Here is a 16843-nt window from a genome sequence, read left to right on the forward strand (position 1 = left end):
AGTGCTTCCCAACATTTTTCGACTACAACTCTCCAACCTATTTTGCTGCTGTACTGACGGGGTGGGATGGAGTCGAAGTCTGGAATATAACGGGCTATGTGCCCATGAGTCGACAAGTAATAATGTCAATTGATCATTTCCACTATCCCGCAGAACCCCAGCCAAGCGAGCTACCCGCCACATCTAAGTTTCTGCCCAAGGCTTCCCCCTTCGCTGCCTCTCCCTCCCAACGATTAGTAGGAAATCTCGCGAGAGCTCGTCTGCGCGCGGGAGCCTTCTCTCTGTTTGGCGAGGAACGGAACCAAAGAAACGCAGCGAGGAAGAGAAAGAGCTGGACGTCTGGGGCTGCTTCGCGTTCTTTCCGGTGGTTTCTAGATTGCAGGAACCTCCTCCTGTCAGAGAGGGCTTTCGACTTCCTGTGGCAACTCTACTCTCTTCGTTGCCGCGAGCCGAGCGAAACGAATGGGAGATCTCTGGGGAACAGGGGCTGGGGTTTGCCCCAATGAGAGAAGCTACCCCGGGACGCCCGAGCCTGGGCAAGTAGCGCTGACAGGAGAACAAGAAGAGCCTAAACAACAGGTATCTCAGCGCGGCTTTAGGGCAGCCGCTAACTCCGTTCCGTGAGTCCCTGAACTCTGTCCTTCTGGTCTGTCTTCCCAATGGTCCCTTTACATGTAGCTCAGCAAACGTGAAGCCCGCATCTACCTTCTTTGTGTGGCAGGCGTTTGGACTTGGACTTTAGGGACAGATGAACAAACGCAGCGTTTAGTCCCAGTTCACATGGCAGGATCTGCGAATGGGTGAAGTTGGGACAGCCAGAGAAGTAAAATCATAGCTCTGACACAAAGTCAGCGAAGTCACAGTTTTTCTATGCCTCCTCATGCACCACCTCTTTCCCTGGTTAGCTGCTTCCTTCGAGTTTACAGTCTCCAGTTGTTTAAATAAAGAGGACAAGCAGGGTTTCTGGTGAAATGGAATTCCAGGGATTGGATAGGAATGCTGATATATTAGATACAACTATCTTGTGGTTGTAGAGGGGCATCAGAAGCATCCCTAAAACAGCTTCAGTGTGTTTGCTAGTTTTCCTTCTTTTCTTTTGTAACAGTAGAACTATATTTAATTATCTTCAGATGGTACTGAGGATCCATCAGAAAGTCTTCCTCGTTACTCAGTGTCCCTAGGGATGAATTCTGTTACACAGACTGCTGATGCACTTATTTATAACATATCAAAACTGAGTAGTTAGTTTTGCTTATTCTTTTTTATGACTTGTTTTGAACAAGATCAAATGAATGAAGTATACGTGTATGGAGTATGTGCATTTGAACTACATAATTCTTCATTCTTTTATACAATCTAGGGATCTGTGTTATTTCTTGGTGGCAATGAAATAAAGAGCAGTGCTGTGGTAAAATATTCATCTGCACCACCACAAGCAGCATTTGCTCGTCTTCAGGAAAAGACTGATCTAAAACTTCCACCTGCTAACTGGTTACGTGAAAGTGCAAAACTGGGACCAGCAGGGGCAACTATTCTTGGCAACAGCAAGAAAAGCAAACCATTTTCAAGGTAAATATTGGGAACTTTTCATGAATTATGATTTACAGATAAATTTGATTTAATGTCAATCCATTGGAATTGCTGAAAACGACAATTTTCTAGCAATTTCAGAATACACACACAAACACACTTGGTACAAAATGCTTTAGCTCCTATATATACCATTAGGGGAAAAAAATTGTATCTCTTTGCTGTCATCGAATGGCTGTCCCATATTTTGCAGCCCAGATGTAGTATATCTACCAAAATTTGGATGTGAATCCAACCTTATTTTGATGTGTCAGCCGGTGTGTATAAAAATAAACCAGGGTGGAGAATGGGGTTAGAAAGGAAAGTTATATTCTGTGGAAGAATTTGGTTGAAGTCTGGTCTATAAGTACAGAATGATACATTTCTGATCAACTCTCTCTCTTTCCCCCACCCATACCTCCACCCCACCCCACCCCCGTGTTCATTACAATAACTGAGCATATACCATTATTATTTCAATTTTCTATTTCGGTTTTTCTGTTGTTACCAATAAAATTATGTTTTACATCTAATAACAAATTTTGCTCAGGAGGGAAATGAGTACATTTTTGTTTTTTTTCCTGAGGAAAAATAATGGCAGTAAATATTGAGTTTTGGAAAGGAAAAAATATTTTTCTGAGGAAAAGGACTGGGATCCCTTCCTCTATAAATCAGTAGCAATAATAGAGATGGCCGATTGTTGTCCTCCTTTTTCCTGTTTACAACTGAATTGGTGGTGATGATGGGATCTATTACCGTCTCCCTATACAACCTTACTGCCAGGAGAAGGCAGAGAGAAGCAGTTGGTCTAAACTCCTAATATTTAAATGATTTATAATGTTGTTTAGTTATATAATTATGGATTACATTTAAAAGCTATGCATTGATCAAGTGCTATGGAATGCAATCCCTTGGCAGTTGTTCTTCACTCTTTTTGGTTATAGAAAAGGATAATTCTCTTTTTAGCCAGGTTTACGGTGATTTTAACTGCTGTTTTAAGTAGATTTCAGTTTTAAAAATCTATTAGCTGTTTTGAATGCCTTGGAGATGAAAAGATGGGGTACAAAACTGAAATAATAAAAAGTGCATTGATTTTGAAAACTAAAGGAATACTTGATTAATTTCATATCTCTATTTAAAATAGCTTTGGCATGGCATATGATTTTATCGACTCAGTTGGAAATGATGTGGATGTTGTATCAGATTCTGAGGTACGTATATTCTTAAGTAAAATAACAGTGCATAACCCAAACTTGCTAAATTATTTAATTAATCTTACCACATTTTAAAGGGGGAAAGTTTCATGCGAAAATCATTTAACATGATATAGTGATTAACATGATACAGAAAGAATAGTTTCAAACAATCAGCATAATCAAAACAATATAACTAAAGAATAAAACAATATAACAAATAAGACAGAGATGGCCCAGTCTAATTAGATTTCCCTTTAGAACAGTTCTGTTTTCAGGATTTTTCTAAGTGCAAGCAGGGAAAGGGACCAGCCTGACTTCCACAGGGAAGCTGTTCTTCAGAACCAGCACTACTACCAGGAAGCAATAGCTCCCTGGTATGAAAGCTCCCTTTACCTTCCTTTAAAATTAGCAATAACTCAGTGAATCTTGATAATTATTTCCCAGTTCTCAGCTGATAGCTGTTGGAACCTATATTAAGGTCTGATTGCTGCTGCTTTTCCTCATATCATTTGACAGGCATAAGCTCATAATTGTCTCATTGTGATAATTGTTTAAAATATTTAAAATATCAGTTTTTTCCTTGTGTTAAAATGGCCGCGTCAGATCTTACGACTTTTCCCCATCTAGCTTCAATTCCCTGGGATCATCTCTCCCTTAAACCACATATGGAGGGTTAAAAATGCCCTTAACACACTTCTTTTTGCAGGACTTTTATAAAGCTGGAATATTTTTTTTTGTCATGTAGATTTATGTTACAGTTGGGCTAATATTGATTACTTTAGTGTTTATTGTTGATTCTGGTTGATGCTGTATTATATTTTATTGATTTACCTGTACTGAACTTAGTCATAAGTGCACACTAAATAAAAATTACTTCTGCTACTATTTGACAGCATTAAATGCCTACACTTTTAATATCGAGATAGTCGTACTTCAGAAGAATAGTGTTCTGATTAGGAGCTGATTAGCATAATCTAATGCAGATGCAATGGGTTGAATCCAAAGGTACCTTTCCATTCAGAGAAGTGGCTTAGTCCAATCAAGTTTGCATGAATTAAAATGAGGAGATTTGTCATTTCCCTTACAGAGTTTGGAATGTTCATTTGCTGCATTAGGAGTTGTTCACAACCCTCTCATATATATTTTGCTTTGAGTGGGGAGATAAGGTATTGCACAGGAGAGGAAGAGCTAAAACTTTGTAAAGATCAGTCTTGACCAACTTCCAGAAGGTAGTCAGTGTTGAGGCAAGCTCACCTCTAAGAGGAGGTTGTTGTGTAGTATAGATGCTGTGATGGAGAAACACTGCTTTCTGACCTCGATGCCACTAGACTTATAGAAGTACTATGATCCGTTCCATTTGTGAAATTAAAATGCTCCTTGAACTTTTGAGAGTTCTCAGCATTTTCTCATGTTACACGATATTTTCATTATTTTTGTGATGTTTTTAATAGCACATTTTTAAAATCCTGTTAGGGCATATAAAGATGCCAAGCTAATGTTTGTTTAATATGTATGTCTGTTGTCTTCATCTCCAGCTGGCATGACAAAAAATAGTAGTTGCTGATTACACAGTTTAGCACACTGTCTTCACAAAGACATGCTATTTTCATCTTTTCCTAACCAGGGAATATAGCCTTTGTTTGTAATAGATAATGGCTTTATTCTTGGTTAGGCCAGACCGAAGTAATGTATATAATGTGTTCAGATTATTAGTCCCTAAAGTAGGAGTAGGCCACTTCTGGGTGAAAATGAGAAGCAGTTTATATTTTAGAGTAGGGCAGAGATGCAAGTCATTAAGACTATGCCATGTGAAAGGCTGGAGTTAACATTTCAGAGACACTTTGGAGTTGTTCATTGACTTTTAAACTAGGTTACACCTAGTTTGTATATGCATGTGTATGTGTTCTCCATCTCAAAATGGTGAGAAATTTTCCAGCAATCATTTAACGAGAATTATTAGAGGTGCCATGTGCAGCTCTGGACCCCTACTGTAAATGAACCAAGTTCTAAACTAACTAGTGATGATGTTTTCTATCCACGTCAACCAGGAGGTGAAGATAACAGCCATTAGCCTGGCTTGGTGTGACATGTGAATGCAGTCCAAATGTTTTAGCATTTGTGTTTGCTGCATTGATTTAAAAAATCCTATTACAAATTAAAACCAAAGTACTGTAAAGTACATTAATACTTTTCTATTCATATTTCCATCGTATTACTTCTTCCACACAGGAATTTCTCCAAGCCATAATAATTGACAATCCAAGTATTTAGATAAGCCATGGTTTACAGCTTTTCAGTTTTCCTCTGTGTAGTATTCCAGTCTCTAGTTACAGCAGTGCTGGGATTAGAGAAATATCTATAATTTGTTAATTTGGACAACATTCTCTTAACTCATATTTAGTGTAAAACATGGTTTCTGAACTCTTTTGAAACCAGTGTTTCTGATTCATGTTTTTTATTTATTGCTCAAATTTATATGGCCACCCATCTCACATAAGGTGACTCTGGACAGCATACAGAATATCTGAGGGACCATCTCGTCCTGATTACATCGATCTGTCCCACCCGGTCATGCAGGGAGGGCATGTTACGGACCCCATCCGTAAAAGAATTCCACCTAGCGGGGTCTACGAAGTGTGCCTTCTCCGCAGTAGCTCCCGCCCTTTGGAACATCCTTCCCCCAGAGGTGAGACAGGCCACCTCTCTCCTGGACTTTTGAAAAAGATTAAAGACCTGGTTTTGCCAGCAGGCTTGGAATGGAAGGGGGAATAGCCATACTTGGGCATGGCTAGTGCCCTAAATGTGACTTCTGATGGACCTACTATACTCACTGTCTGATAAAGAACTCATGCCCATCATGACTCCATTACATTCTTACTTTTATTATATTTATTGTATTTATAACTGTTTTGGTTTTTAACTCTATTTTATTGTAAACCGCCCAGAGTCCCTCCTTGGGAGGGAGATGGGCAGTGATAAAATTTGATAGATAGATAGATAGATAGATAGATAGATAGATAGATAGATAGATAGATAGATAGATACAACAGTGAGGTAAAAACAATGAATAAATAAAAATAATTATAAAAGATAAAATGATTATTAAAAAAATATTGCAAAATCCCTGTAAAATATACCAACCCTGGGGAGAGAGCAAGAGTTTTAAAGTTTATAGGAAATGTTGGGTGCTAATTCAATGTTACACCAAACCATTGTAAGGCTTCCTTAATCAGAATTCACAGAAGTTTTGCTGAATATCTGAACTGAGTCATTTTCAAGTTTCACCAAAAAGCCTTTAAAAATTCTGATGACGTTGATAAATGTCAGTCAGAAACTATGCTCCAAAGCTGATTTCTTTCTTTTTTAAAATCCTCTCAAGTTAATCTGAGTGGAAGCTTCCGAGTTGCAAATCTGCCCAATTCCTCAAAAGCATTCTTTTTCTCTTACTCTGCAGAATATTAAAAAGCTTCTCAAGATACCTTACAGCAAATCGCATGTCAGCATGGCAGTACATCGAATTGGGAGAACGCTTCTTTTGGATGATTTAGATATTCAGGAACTCTTTATGAGATCATCACAGGTGATCACAGTTATCTTGTACTATCTTATTTAGTTTATAATGCTGCTGTTTATCCTCCAGTGATATTGTCAGAAACACTAGGGATTCTTTCTAGGAGCATTGGGATGGTGAAACAATCTGTGATCCTCAGGAGAGTTCTAGGGCAAATCTAGTTTGATTATGTGGAACATCTACCAATACATTTTAATGAAAGGCATCTTCATTTTTCTAGAATTTTGTTTGATGAAGCACTTGAAAGAACTCAAAGGCTCAACATGCTATATGGGATATTTGTATTATCATAATAAAGAAATTATCTCAACAGGTGAAAGCATTATTATTTATTTATTGTTTTAATACCACTAAGGAAAGAAAAATAAGACAAAATAGAAAAAAGAAAAACCACTAAAAATAGATGAATACTAAATAAAATTTTCTATTTTTGAACAACAAATTAGGCCTTGACCCCAAAGAATCATATTGTCCAGTCTTTTCAGTATATAATTAAAGAGGTATTTCAAGGCTAAGAGTAGACACATTTCATTGAGCCACTCTTTGGTATCAAGTGAACAAATCTCTTAACAGATGAGAATTTAAGGCTGTAAACTAGACCAAAAAGTCAAAAAAAGCATCTTGGAAAAAGATGGAAAACCACTCATTTTTAATCTTTTATTACAAAGATTTGTATGCTGCCTGAATACCAGTCTCTGTGTATTTGTATACTGTTGCCAAGAAAACTGTCTGGATATGTCAGTGTAGATACCAGGAACCATGCTTAACTCAAGGGCATCTTTATTTATATATATATATATGTATATGTATATGTATATGTATATGTATATGTATATGTATATGTATATGTATGTATGTATGTGTATGTATGTGTGTGTGTGTATATATATATATATATATATATATATATATATATATATATTACCATTGATAAGGTAATGACTACAACTTCCTTTTTGAGTTCTTATTTTTGTTTATCATTTAGACTGGAGACTGGACATGGCTGAAAGAATTCTATCAGAGATTAATAGATCAGAAGTGGCAACGAAAAAAGAAGAGCAAAGAACATTGGTACCACAAAGCTATACTTTCCAAATTTTTATATTACAGGTACCTCTTTGTAATTTTTTTTTGGTTTTTGTAATTCTGTTAAATTGTTCCTTTGTGTTTATCCTATAATGTATCTACATCCTAAATAAAAACCATCATTTCAAAGCTTAGATGATATTATATCTGTTCTGTTTCTGAACATTGACTGAGAAGAGAAGAGCACATACAAGGTGATTTTCCCTTCTGATTATAGTCTCTCATTTCCCATGGGGTGTCATTCCAAAAGGTCCTCCTCCTTTGGAGAGCTGCAGTTGCCTGTGGCTAGACAGGGAGAGCTTTAAGTTTCCATGAACATGTAGCACTTTGAATCCAGATGTAGTATCAAAAATGAAGGCACTTGAATGTGATTTCTTTTTATTTAATATTTTTCTTAAGGGACACTAAAAAAATGTAAAGAAATTGAATTAAGACCGTCTAATAGTCTGTATCTTGCTGCAAAACTAGGCTTGTAACTGTTTATACTTTTGTAATGGTGAATCCAGATGGCTGAATGGCAGCAAGATTGCATGCTTCGGAAAATATATGGGTTTTTTGCTCTAGTATCTATCAAAAGCAAAATGATGAGACTCAGGGACAGGTGATTTATTCAGGAAACTGGGTCCAAAGCAGAGACAGGGCTGAATCCCAAATTACATATATTGGCCTGTACAAATTATATCAAAATAGTGTTTCATAGAAAGTAAATTGGTGCTGTTCAGAAAATGGCACACAGAACCATCTCCATAAAAAGACAGCACACATACACAGTGCATATCACACCAAAACATGGGCAATATACATACACCATTTGCACATCCCTCATCTAGTCTACCCATGATATTCTCCGTTGTCCTTTCTGTGTGTGCTCCCTAGTAGCTGGACACACTTCTAAGAATGTTTACTGCAGAGACTTTCATAGGCTTAAGAATTATCCTTGGAAAGAAATACGGAATTGTAGACTGACTCTTAGTTTTTTGGTATGTTAGACTCCCAATTAGAAATTATGATAAAATAAATAAGAGGCAAATCTACTATGTTGCAGTTGCTTGCAGGTATAGATACCATGCTGAGAACCCTAGATAGAAACAAAAATGACAGATACAGTGGCTGATTGAAAAATGTAATGCTTCTATTCTCTGCTGTTGAAAACCATCTATGTGATAAAAATTACATCTGTAGAAATTCTGTGTGTTCACATTAATTGTAGATATTAGGATATTATTAATACATAATATTAAAATGTAAGGTTTTATGAAAATGATTTAATTAACATTTTTGGTTTCTGTCTTGTCAGCATCAATGGTGATGAAGCTGCTCAACCTGTTCCTAGCTCCAAAGAGCAAAATCAAGAAGAAACAACAGAAGATGAAACTGATGAACCTAGCAGGGTTTCTTGGCCAGCCCCTTTTGAAATGCCTTCCTCTCTTTCTGAAGATGCAGGTGCTTCTAAACAGGTAGATATTGTGTCCTCTCGATAGCAGTTGTTTCTCATAGCACTATTTCCAGTGGCTAGTCTGGTGACTGTTAAACAGCAGGGAAAAATTGCATCTTCCTGCCCCTTTTTTATAGGAAGATGGGGGCAAAACACTTCTTGTAAGTGAGTGTATGAGAGCTTACTAGGTAGCATGGTGTGGAGAGCACTCAGGATCTCCAGGCCATTTATGTACCTGAGCTTAAATATATGTCCCAATTAAACCATTAGACATACTTCAAATTGCACTGTTTGATTTGCTTTGATTGTATTTAAGAAGAGATTACAAAGTCCTGTAGTTAACATGAAAATTTGTCAGCTGCCTGCTCACACAGAAAGTAAATGAGAGCATGACTGAGAAAAAAGATTAGATTAAAGCTACACTTTTTCTGGTGTGATATGAAAATTTATGGTTTTCTTCCCTGTTTTAAGCTCTGAATGGTGGATGGATCAGAAACTTGGGAAAATGGATTGCTTACAGCCTAGATAATATCCCCGTGTTCTTTTTATGTCAGGCCAGCTTTTATTGTTAATACTTTGCTTCAGATAATCTTGTTAATAAGGAAAATCTGTAACTCAGTCTTTGAATGTTGTTTCAGAAAACATATACCCAAATCTTTGCTATAGAATAAATGCTTTTCCTGCTAATTTAGGGTGCTATTCAAGTATATTACTGTTCTTCATGTGTTCCCAAATTTGTTCCAGAAATTTCCATATCTCTTTATAGTCCATCTTTGCAGGAATTCTGTTGCAAAAGTTCCAGAGACCTGAGTATCCAAAGAGAAATTGTCAGGAGAAATCAGTGTTTTGGTCTACATACTAGGAAACTAAGTGAGCTCAGGCTTGCCCATAGTTTGGCTGCATAGGTTAGTTTTACATGCTAGGTTGGAAATTACTATATGCTATGTTAATTTTTATTATCAACTACTAGCATATGTTCATCAGAAGAACTAGACATTTCCATAATGCAAAGGAAAGTACTATATAATTTACTGTTCTTCATTTGGTAGATTAGCACCCATAAGATGGTTGCATCCTAATTTAAGGATGAGATTCATCAGTAACAAGTAGCCAAATGCCAAAGATTGGTCATATTATTTATTGCTTTTAAAAGGATTTTAATTTGCACCTACAGGTAATCTTCCTGTCAGCCTTCCCAGGTAGACCAGACAGGGAACACAATCAGATGAGCTAATTCTACTTCATTGTAAGGCTACATTAAAAGAATCTTGCAAGTCTGAAAGTACAAATCTCCTGCTGTCTCCTTTACAGCCTGGGAAGCTAGGTAGGGTCCCTTCTGAGCCTCTTTCTCCACCCATTATGCAACTGCAGGCTATGCCCTCTCTTATCTGACGGTTCCATAGGCAGCATCTCTTCGCCCTGTCTTTCAAGGTCTTTCTCACATACCAACCACTTGTTCAACGACCATTCAAAGTTGCAACAGTACTGGATAAATGGTACTTATGACTGGTCTTTGAAGTTCCAGCAGCATCCCCTCAGTCATCTTATAGCGACTTGGGTGCTTGGCAACCAGCTCTCACGATGGTTGCAGCATCCTGCGGTCACATGATTGCCATTTGCTACCTTTAATGGCTTCCCACAAGCAAAGCCAATGGAGAAGCTGGCAGGAAAGGTCACAGGTCGCTGTGGTAAGTCCCCCCTTCCCTGGCCTTCCTGCATACTGTGCTGCACCCTCTTTCCCTCGGCTTCCCTGTGCTCGCACTGCACCGTGCCCTTCTTCCTTCGGCCGCAGCACCTCCCTTCCCCAACATGCATGTGGCCTAGCCCAGGCCTCCCCGGGCCTCCCCCAACCCTGTGGCACCCCTGAGCATCTTACCCGGGACTCCCACCGCTTCCCACTTAATGACCCATGCATCTTGGGATTATGACAGCAACCGGGACTGCCTGGATTGTGGTCACTAAGCAATGCGGCCATGTGACATCACACTTTACGACTGCATCCCTTAGTGACAGCAGTCCCAGTCCCAATTGCTGTCGTAACCCTAAGACTACTTGTACTTGAGAAAAATCTCTTTGTATTGACTTGCTTCACAGAATGAAGAAGGATAGACATACAAAGTCATAGAATCATAAAATTAGAAGGGGCACCTCCTGTTTAGTGCAGGAATCCAAAGTAAAAGATCCCCCATGGATAACTGTCCAATTTCTACTTCAACATATCCAATGAGGAGAAGCCCCTTAGCTCCCTAAGTATTTGTCAAAACTGCTCTCCTTTATAGTATGTTCTTCCAGACATTCTGCCCTTCTGTAATCTAAGACTCTGGGACAATAGAGCACAGGTCATGACTTCCTTGTGATACTTCTTCTGCTACTTGAAAAGTGCTGTTATATCTTTATTCAGCTTCTTCAATCTCCCTTCATAGGATTTAACTGCCAATCCCTTGATCATCCTCTTTTTTTCTTTTTTGGACTGGTTCCAAGTGTAGTGCTTGAAACAGATTATGATACTTGAGGTGGGGTCTGACCAATGTAGCATAGAATGGAATTACTAGAACCAGGAAAACCATTAAAGTGGTTCCTGTGTGAAGATGTGGTCCTTGTTTTGAAAATACCAAAGTGTAAATCATTATAGTGCTAGTATAATTATTTTTCAAATAGAATCAACTAGAGAAACTTGATTTCAAATTTTTCCTTTTAACTTAGCCTACCTCACAAGTTATTCTATCTGAGTTTACTTTGTGTATACTGTTCTGAGTTACCTAGAGGAGAACTATAATACAAATATTTTTAAAATGATCAGCTAACTATGAGATGTGCAATACTTTGCAGGAAATACCTTAAACATCTGCTTCAGAGTTTTATACCTCACAAAGATATCTTGCTTTCAAATATAATTTGTTTACTGATTGGCATTATAGATTCCATTTACTCTGCTAAATTTAACTACCACTATCATTCGTGTCTACATTATCTTTCCTTAATCAACTTGATTTATCCCCTTCATGTTTTTTATCATCTTCATATCTCTAGCCTTTCATTCAAAGTGTTAGTGTCTCTGAGTTCTCCCACATTCTTGTGCTTTCAGTTCCTGCAACAGTTGACATATTCCTGTTTTGTCAAATTCAGGGTGTTTTCCTTTGTCTACTTGTTGATCTTCTGTCTGCACCATTATGTTGTCAACCGTTTTTCCCTTCATTTTTGTGTTAAGTTCCTTATAATATTACTGAATAAGAACTGCATGGATAGCCAATATGTCTCCTTAAAGTGATAGATAAATCTATGTTAGGACTACTGAGAATGTAATGTCAATCGAGAGTGCTGTGGCAAGACTGGAAAATCTCTAGCCTCTGTAGCAATTAAACAATTTGGCCTCCAGAAACCTATACTGTAGTAGAAAGCCTTTCCCCATTCCTCACCCTCTTAAAGTATTTCTGTGCAGGAGTCCAGCAGTAATTTATTTCTGTTTCATCCTAAAGGGAGTATCTTTTCTGCATACAGTGAGTCAGGAAGCAGTGTTTACTATACAAAAGATGGAGAATTATGGTTTCTTATAGTAGGAATAGCATTTGCTCCCTTCCTCTCTATGTGGAAGAGTGACTGAGGAAGGAGAGACCTGAGGAATGTTTTCTCTCTGAAGTTCTCCTTGTGGAGGGACAGTGGAGGACTTAAGCAGGGTTCAGTTCTCCACTTTTGGGCTCAGGGGTTGTGAGAATAAAAAAAAAGTTAATACTAACTGAAGGATATTTACAATATAATTGCAAGCAAACATTTGGCTATCCATCAGGAATATTTATAATGCTATCACTGCAAAACATCCAGAAGACTACCAAAACTAGTATATAAATAAACTTGCTTGAATTCTGTGCAGAAGTTTGTAGAACAATATTTTCTGGATAAGAGTGCTTATATGAACAATGAAATTACAAAGTCTTAGAAGGAGCTGTTTATAAACAATAATTTTCATGATGGACTGTTTGTAGGTATCAGTTGAAAAGAACTTGGTAAATATGTTCAGTGAATGAAGCCTTCACAGATTGGTTAACCAATATGCAGAATAGGTGCTTTATTTAAAATTATATAATTTCAACAGTAGAATCACTTATGCCCTTGTGCTTTTCACAGGGAAATGTGCCTCTTGAACCCTCATATGTAGTGGGGCATGTGGCCTCAGCCCCCAAAGAACAAAACCTAACTACTTTGTTCAGTGACGGGGAAAGCAGTCAGGTATGATTTTATGTGGAATTTGACCTGAGAAATAAAATCCTGTAACTCACTTTGATTTACAGTACAGCTGAGGGGGGGGAAATCATTTTTATGAATTGTTTTGTGGCACCTGCGATCTTGATCTTTGCTGTGAAAGTCTAGCATAGCTATCATTTGCTATATTTTATTTGCTTATTGTGCATCTTGGTTTCTTTTAAGTCTGCAAAGCTATGTTACATTTTCTTTTTATAATAAAGAGAATAAATGTTTATACATGGCATCTTCTTCAAATTTAAAGGGTCTTAAAAATGACTTTGTTCGGAACATCTTGTGGACATTTGAAGATATTCACATGTTGGTAGGTTCAAATATGCCTATATTTGGAGGAGGAAGATACCCTGCTGTCAGCTTGCGTCTCAGGTGAATTAAGTGAATTAGATAAGATAGCTTTCTATTGAAAAATGCTGCTAACTTGTCATTCTTATTTATAATTTGTGTGTAAACTTGCATTTTTCATTTATAACACATGTAACTTGGTTTTGTGGGTTCAGGTATTACTCCTGGGGTATATGTGATGAGCATTTAGTTTATAACTAGCTGCTAAAAAGTTACATCATAAATGAATTCCTTATTCAAATATGAACTAAGCTTAAGTAGTTCCAACGGATGAGGAGTCTTTAAAAAAATCTAATCTATTATTTTGCATATTTGGCAAATAAAGTACCTATTCAGTGTCTTGAATATGTTAAATATAAAGGAATTAAAACATGTAAGATACTGATAGATCAAACTCTCTTCTATTTTGTAGCTTATACACTTCCCATTTTTGGTCTCTATAGTTCACTTGGAATTATTTTTTTTATTTTGGTGATAATCTAATTAGATGGTTTTAAAGGGTATCATTAAAGTTACTTCTTGTATTCAAAAGTTTCCATTACATAGCAGAAATAAAAATACAAAATTGTCATATTCAAAATCACTGTTGAGTTCATATCTGCTGCAAATGTTTCTGTTTTCCTATTAGCCCTGATAGCTAATATCCAGAGGGTTATATTGTATAAACCTAGTATTTAATTTGAAAGCAAAACTTCTATTTATATTTTTAATCAGTCCTAACTATTTTATTGAAATAACATTAGAACATTCATTTTTGTTTGAAGGGATAACAATAAGCCAATTAATGTGCTAACAGGCATTGATTATTGGTTGGACAACTTGATCTGCAATGTTCCAGAGCTTGTTATGTGTTTCCATGTCAATGGAATTGTTCAGGTAAATTTTGAACCAAAATATTCTGATTGCTTTCTTAATCTCAATAGAGCAAAAGAGTAATGAAGCCAGTGTGGTGTCTCCTAGATATGTTCAGATATAACCTTTGAAGTTCTTAGCTAGCATAGGCAGTTACTGAAGAGAACATTGGTTGAAGAAAATGTAAAGTATCCATTCAGGGAAGGTTGCTTTGGCAGGTAGATAGCAGCCCACCTAATATTTCATTGTGTTAGTTTGCATACAAAATGAATGCCTTTGTAAGAACATGTTTTATTTGTAAGCACATTCAACTTCAGTAGTACTACAAGAACTTGCATTTATACATATTAATAACTGCAACTTCTATATTAGATCCACCAAAATATCACAAAATGGTGTGCAAGCTTTTCAACTTTATAATGAAACCCTTGCAATAATTACTTTAGATAGTATATTTTCTAAAATTTCTTCACTTTTTGTTGCAGAAATATGAAATGATTAAGACAGAGGATATACCCAATTTGGAGAATTCCAATTTCTCTACTAAAGTAATAAAAGATATTGCTCAAAATATTTTATCTTTTCTGAAATCAAATTGTACAAAAGAAGGACATACATACTGGCTATTTAAAGGTAAGCTTTCCCCTGGCCAATAGGGTTGTGTGTTTTTTTAATGTGATTTGCAGTATGGTTGTGACTTGGAATGAAATATGGCATAGGAGGCTCACAATTCATAGAAAATGGAGATGATAATGAAATAGAAGTCCCTTCCCCAAAGGTTCCTAATCACTGGGTACCTGACAATGGACAAAATGTCTCTTTCCATTTACCCCAGCATAAGGAGGTAGTACCTTGTGCATAGGTAAGTTTGTGTTTACCCCTGCTGTAAGAACAGAAATGTGGGCTTTCCTGCTTCCAGTGAAGAAGAGTGACACCTTCATGTACAAGATGCAGATAGCTGAACAGGGTGTGGTTTTTGTCAACTTTTTCTCTTTTGTGTGTTGAATTGAAGAGCTTGAGCCATAACAATGGTAGGTAAGCTGAAAGTAGAGTAAACCTTAGTCATCAGCTTTGAATTCTTTTCCTCATTTATATACTGATACTATAGAATTACCAACAATTCTGTTTTTTAATCTTCAGACTTCTAGTTTTATCAGACAAACTGATGAAAAACATTTTTCTTTCAGCAAGTGGAAGTGATATAGTGAAGTTGTATGATCTCACCACTCTCTGTGAAGAAACAGAAGATAAATACCAAAACCCTTTCACTATGCCAGTAGCAGTTCTTCTCTACAAGTAAGTTATGATTCTATTTATCATTAGGATTCAAGGCTATGAAGGGCAATGGATGGTAGGCTGGTCATCCTCCTGAAAAAGTCTAGTTTTTCTGATTTCACTGTGGAGCTACTTTTTCCATTGGAGGAGAATTGTGGCAGCAACCTCAGGATGTAGTGTTTAAGAAAGACTAACAGTGGCAAAGGAGTGTTGTTAAATGGAATATTTTACTGGGACCATGAAATAGGTAGGGCATTTTGTTTTCATTTTATTGTGTAGCCAACTAGATACTATATTTACCTGAAAAAAAAAATCCATTCCCCCCCCCTCCTGAAATACTTGTGAAGAATGGATTCTGAAAAATCACCCCTACTCATTAACCTAACTTCACAATTAATGGTAATGGTAATTAAAACAAAGAAAACTTCTGTGTGAGAATGTATGTTAAGACTCAATGTTTACAGATGGGAAACTGCAAATGGTTACCTTATTTTATGGACAATTCATTTTAATCACAAATTATTAATTCATCTTTTCCCCTGTACCCTTTCTTGGGGGAAGTTTGAAAGAGAAGGAGATGTGGTGCACATATAAATTTTTGGGAGTAGAGAATCTCCAGGGACTGGCTTCAGTTGCAGTTGGCAATCTGCAGGATTTTTGGCAGTTTTTACAAACGTTTCTCCATCTACTCTTCCTTTTGGGTTGTCTTAAGTTTGGAGTTTGCTGTTTCTTCGTGTGTGCATGTATACACACACAAAATTAGAGAAAAAAAGAAGGGTGAGGGGTGATTTTATTGAACCTCCTGAAATTGTCAAGATGATGATGGTGATGATGTGCTATCAACTCAGTGTCTACTCTTTGTAATCACATAGATGGATATACTCCAGGGCACTCTGCCCCCAGCTTTATCTTTCATTTCTTTCAATGATGCACCCATTGCTGCTGTAACTGAGTCCATCCACCTTGCTGCTGGTCATCTTTTTGTCTTTCCTTCCTCCTTTCCCAGTATTATAGACTTCTCTAACGAGCTAGCTTTTCACATAATGTGTCTAAAATGTGATAATTAGAACCAGGTCATTTGTGCCTCAAGTGATTTGTCAGTCATTTTATATTATCTGTACATGTGGTTTTCTTAGTAAAATTGAGGAATGGGTTACCACTGAAATATGTGGTATTATGCCTTTGACATTGTCACTAAAGTGATCATCTGCTTCCTGAATCTTTGTATACCACTGCTGCACAATATAGGTGCCTGTTTGC

The 16843-nt window shown here is 37.0% G+C and overlaps 1 protein-coding gene across 2 annotated transcripts in view; it reads left to right on the forward strand.

Annotated features, from left to right (window-relative positions):
- Nucleotides 1-293: 293 nt before the first annotated feature.
- EDRF1 (erythroid differentiation regulatory factor 1) overlaps nucleotides 294-16843 on the forward strand; it is a 41399-nt gene continuing 24849 nt past the window's right edge. The window contains exons 1-11 of one of the 2 annotated variants that reach the window (XM_063307334.1): nucleotides 294-579; nucleotides 1361-1569; nucleotides 2714-2780; nucleotides 6220-6345; nucleotides 7322-7446; nucleotides 8720-8879; nucleotides 12980-13081; nucleotides 13359-13480; nucleotides 14221-14332; nucleotides 14794-14941; nucleotides 15496-15604. In XM_063307334.1, the coding sequence (XP_063163404.1) occupies nucleotides 463-579; nucleotides 1361-1569; nucleotides 2714-2780; nucleotides 6220-6345; nucleotides 7322-7446; nucleotides 8720-8879; nucleotides 12980-13081; nucleotides 13359-13480; nucleotides 14221-14332; nucleotides 14794-14941; nucleotides 15496-15604 (1397 nt within the window). In that variant the 5' untranslated portion in view covers nucleotides 294-462. The remainder of the gene's footprint in view (nucleotides 580-1360; nucleotides 1570-2713; nucleotides 2781-6219; nucleotides 6346-7321; nucleotides 7447-8719; nucleotides 8880-12979; nucleotides 13082-13358; nucleotides 13481-14220; nucleotides 14333-14793; nucleotides 14942-15495; nucleotides 15605-16843) is intronic. The other variant, XM_063307335.1, reaches the window with a different exon arrangement.

Source organism: Candoia aspera, chromosome 6 (genome assembly GCF_035149785.1).
Source record: "Candoia aspera isolate rCanAsp1 chromosome 6, rCanAsp1.hap2, whole genome shotgun sequence".
Classification (NCBI taxonomy): domain Eukaryota; kingdom Metazoa; phylum Chordata; class Lepidosauria; order Squamata; family Boidae; genus Candoia; species Candoia aspera.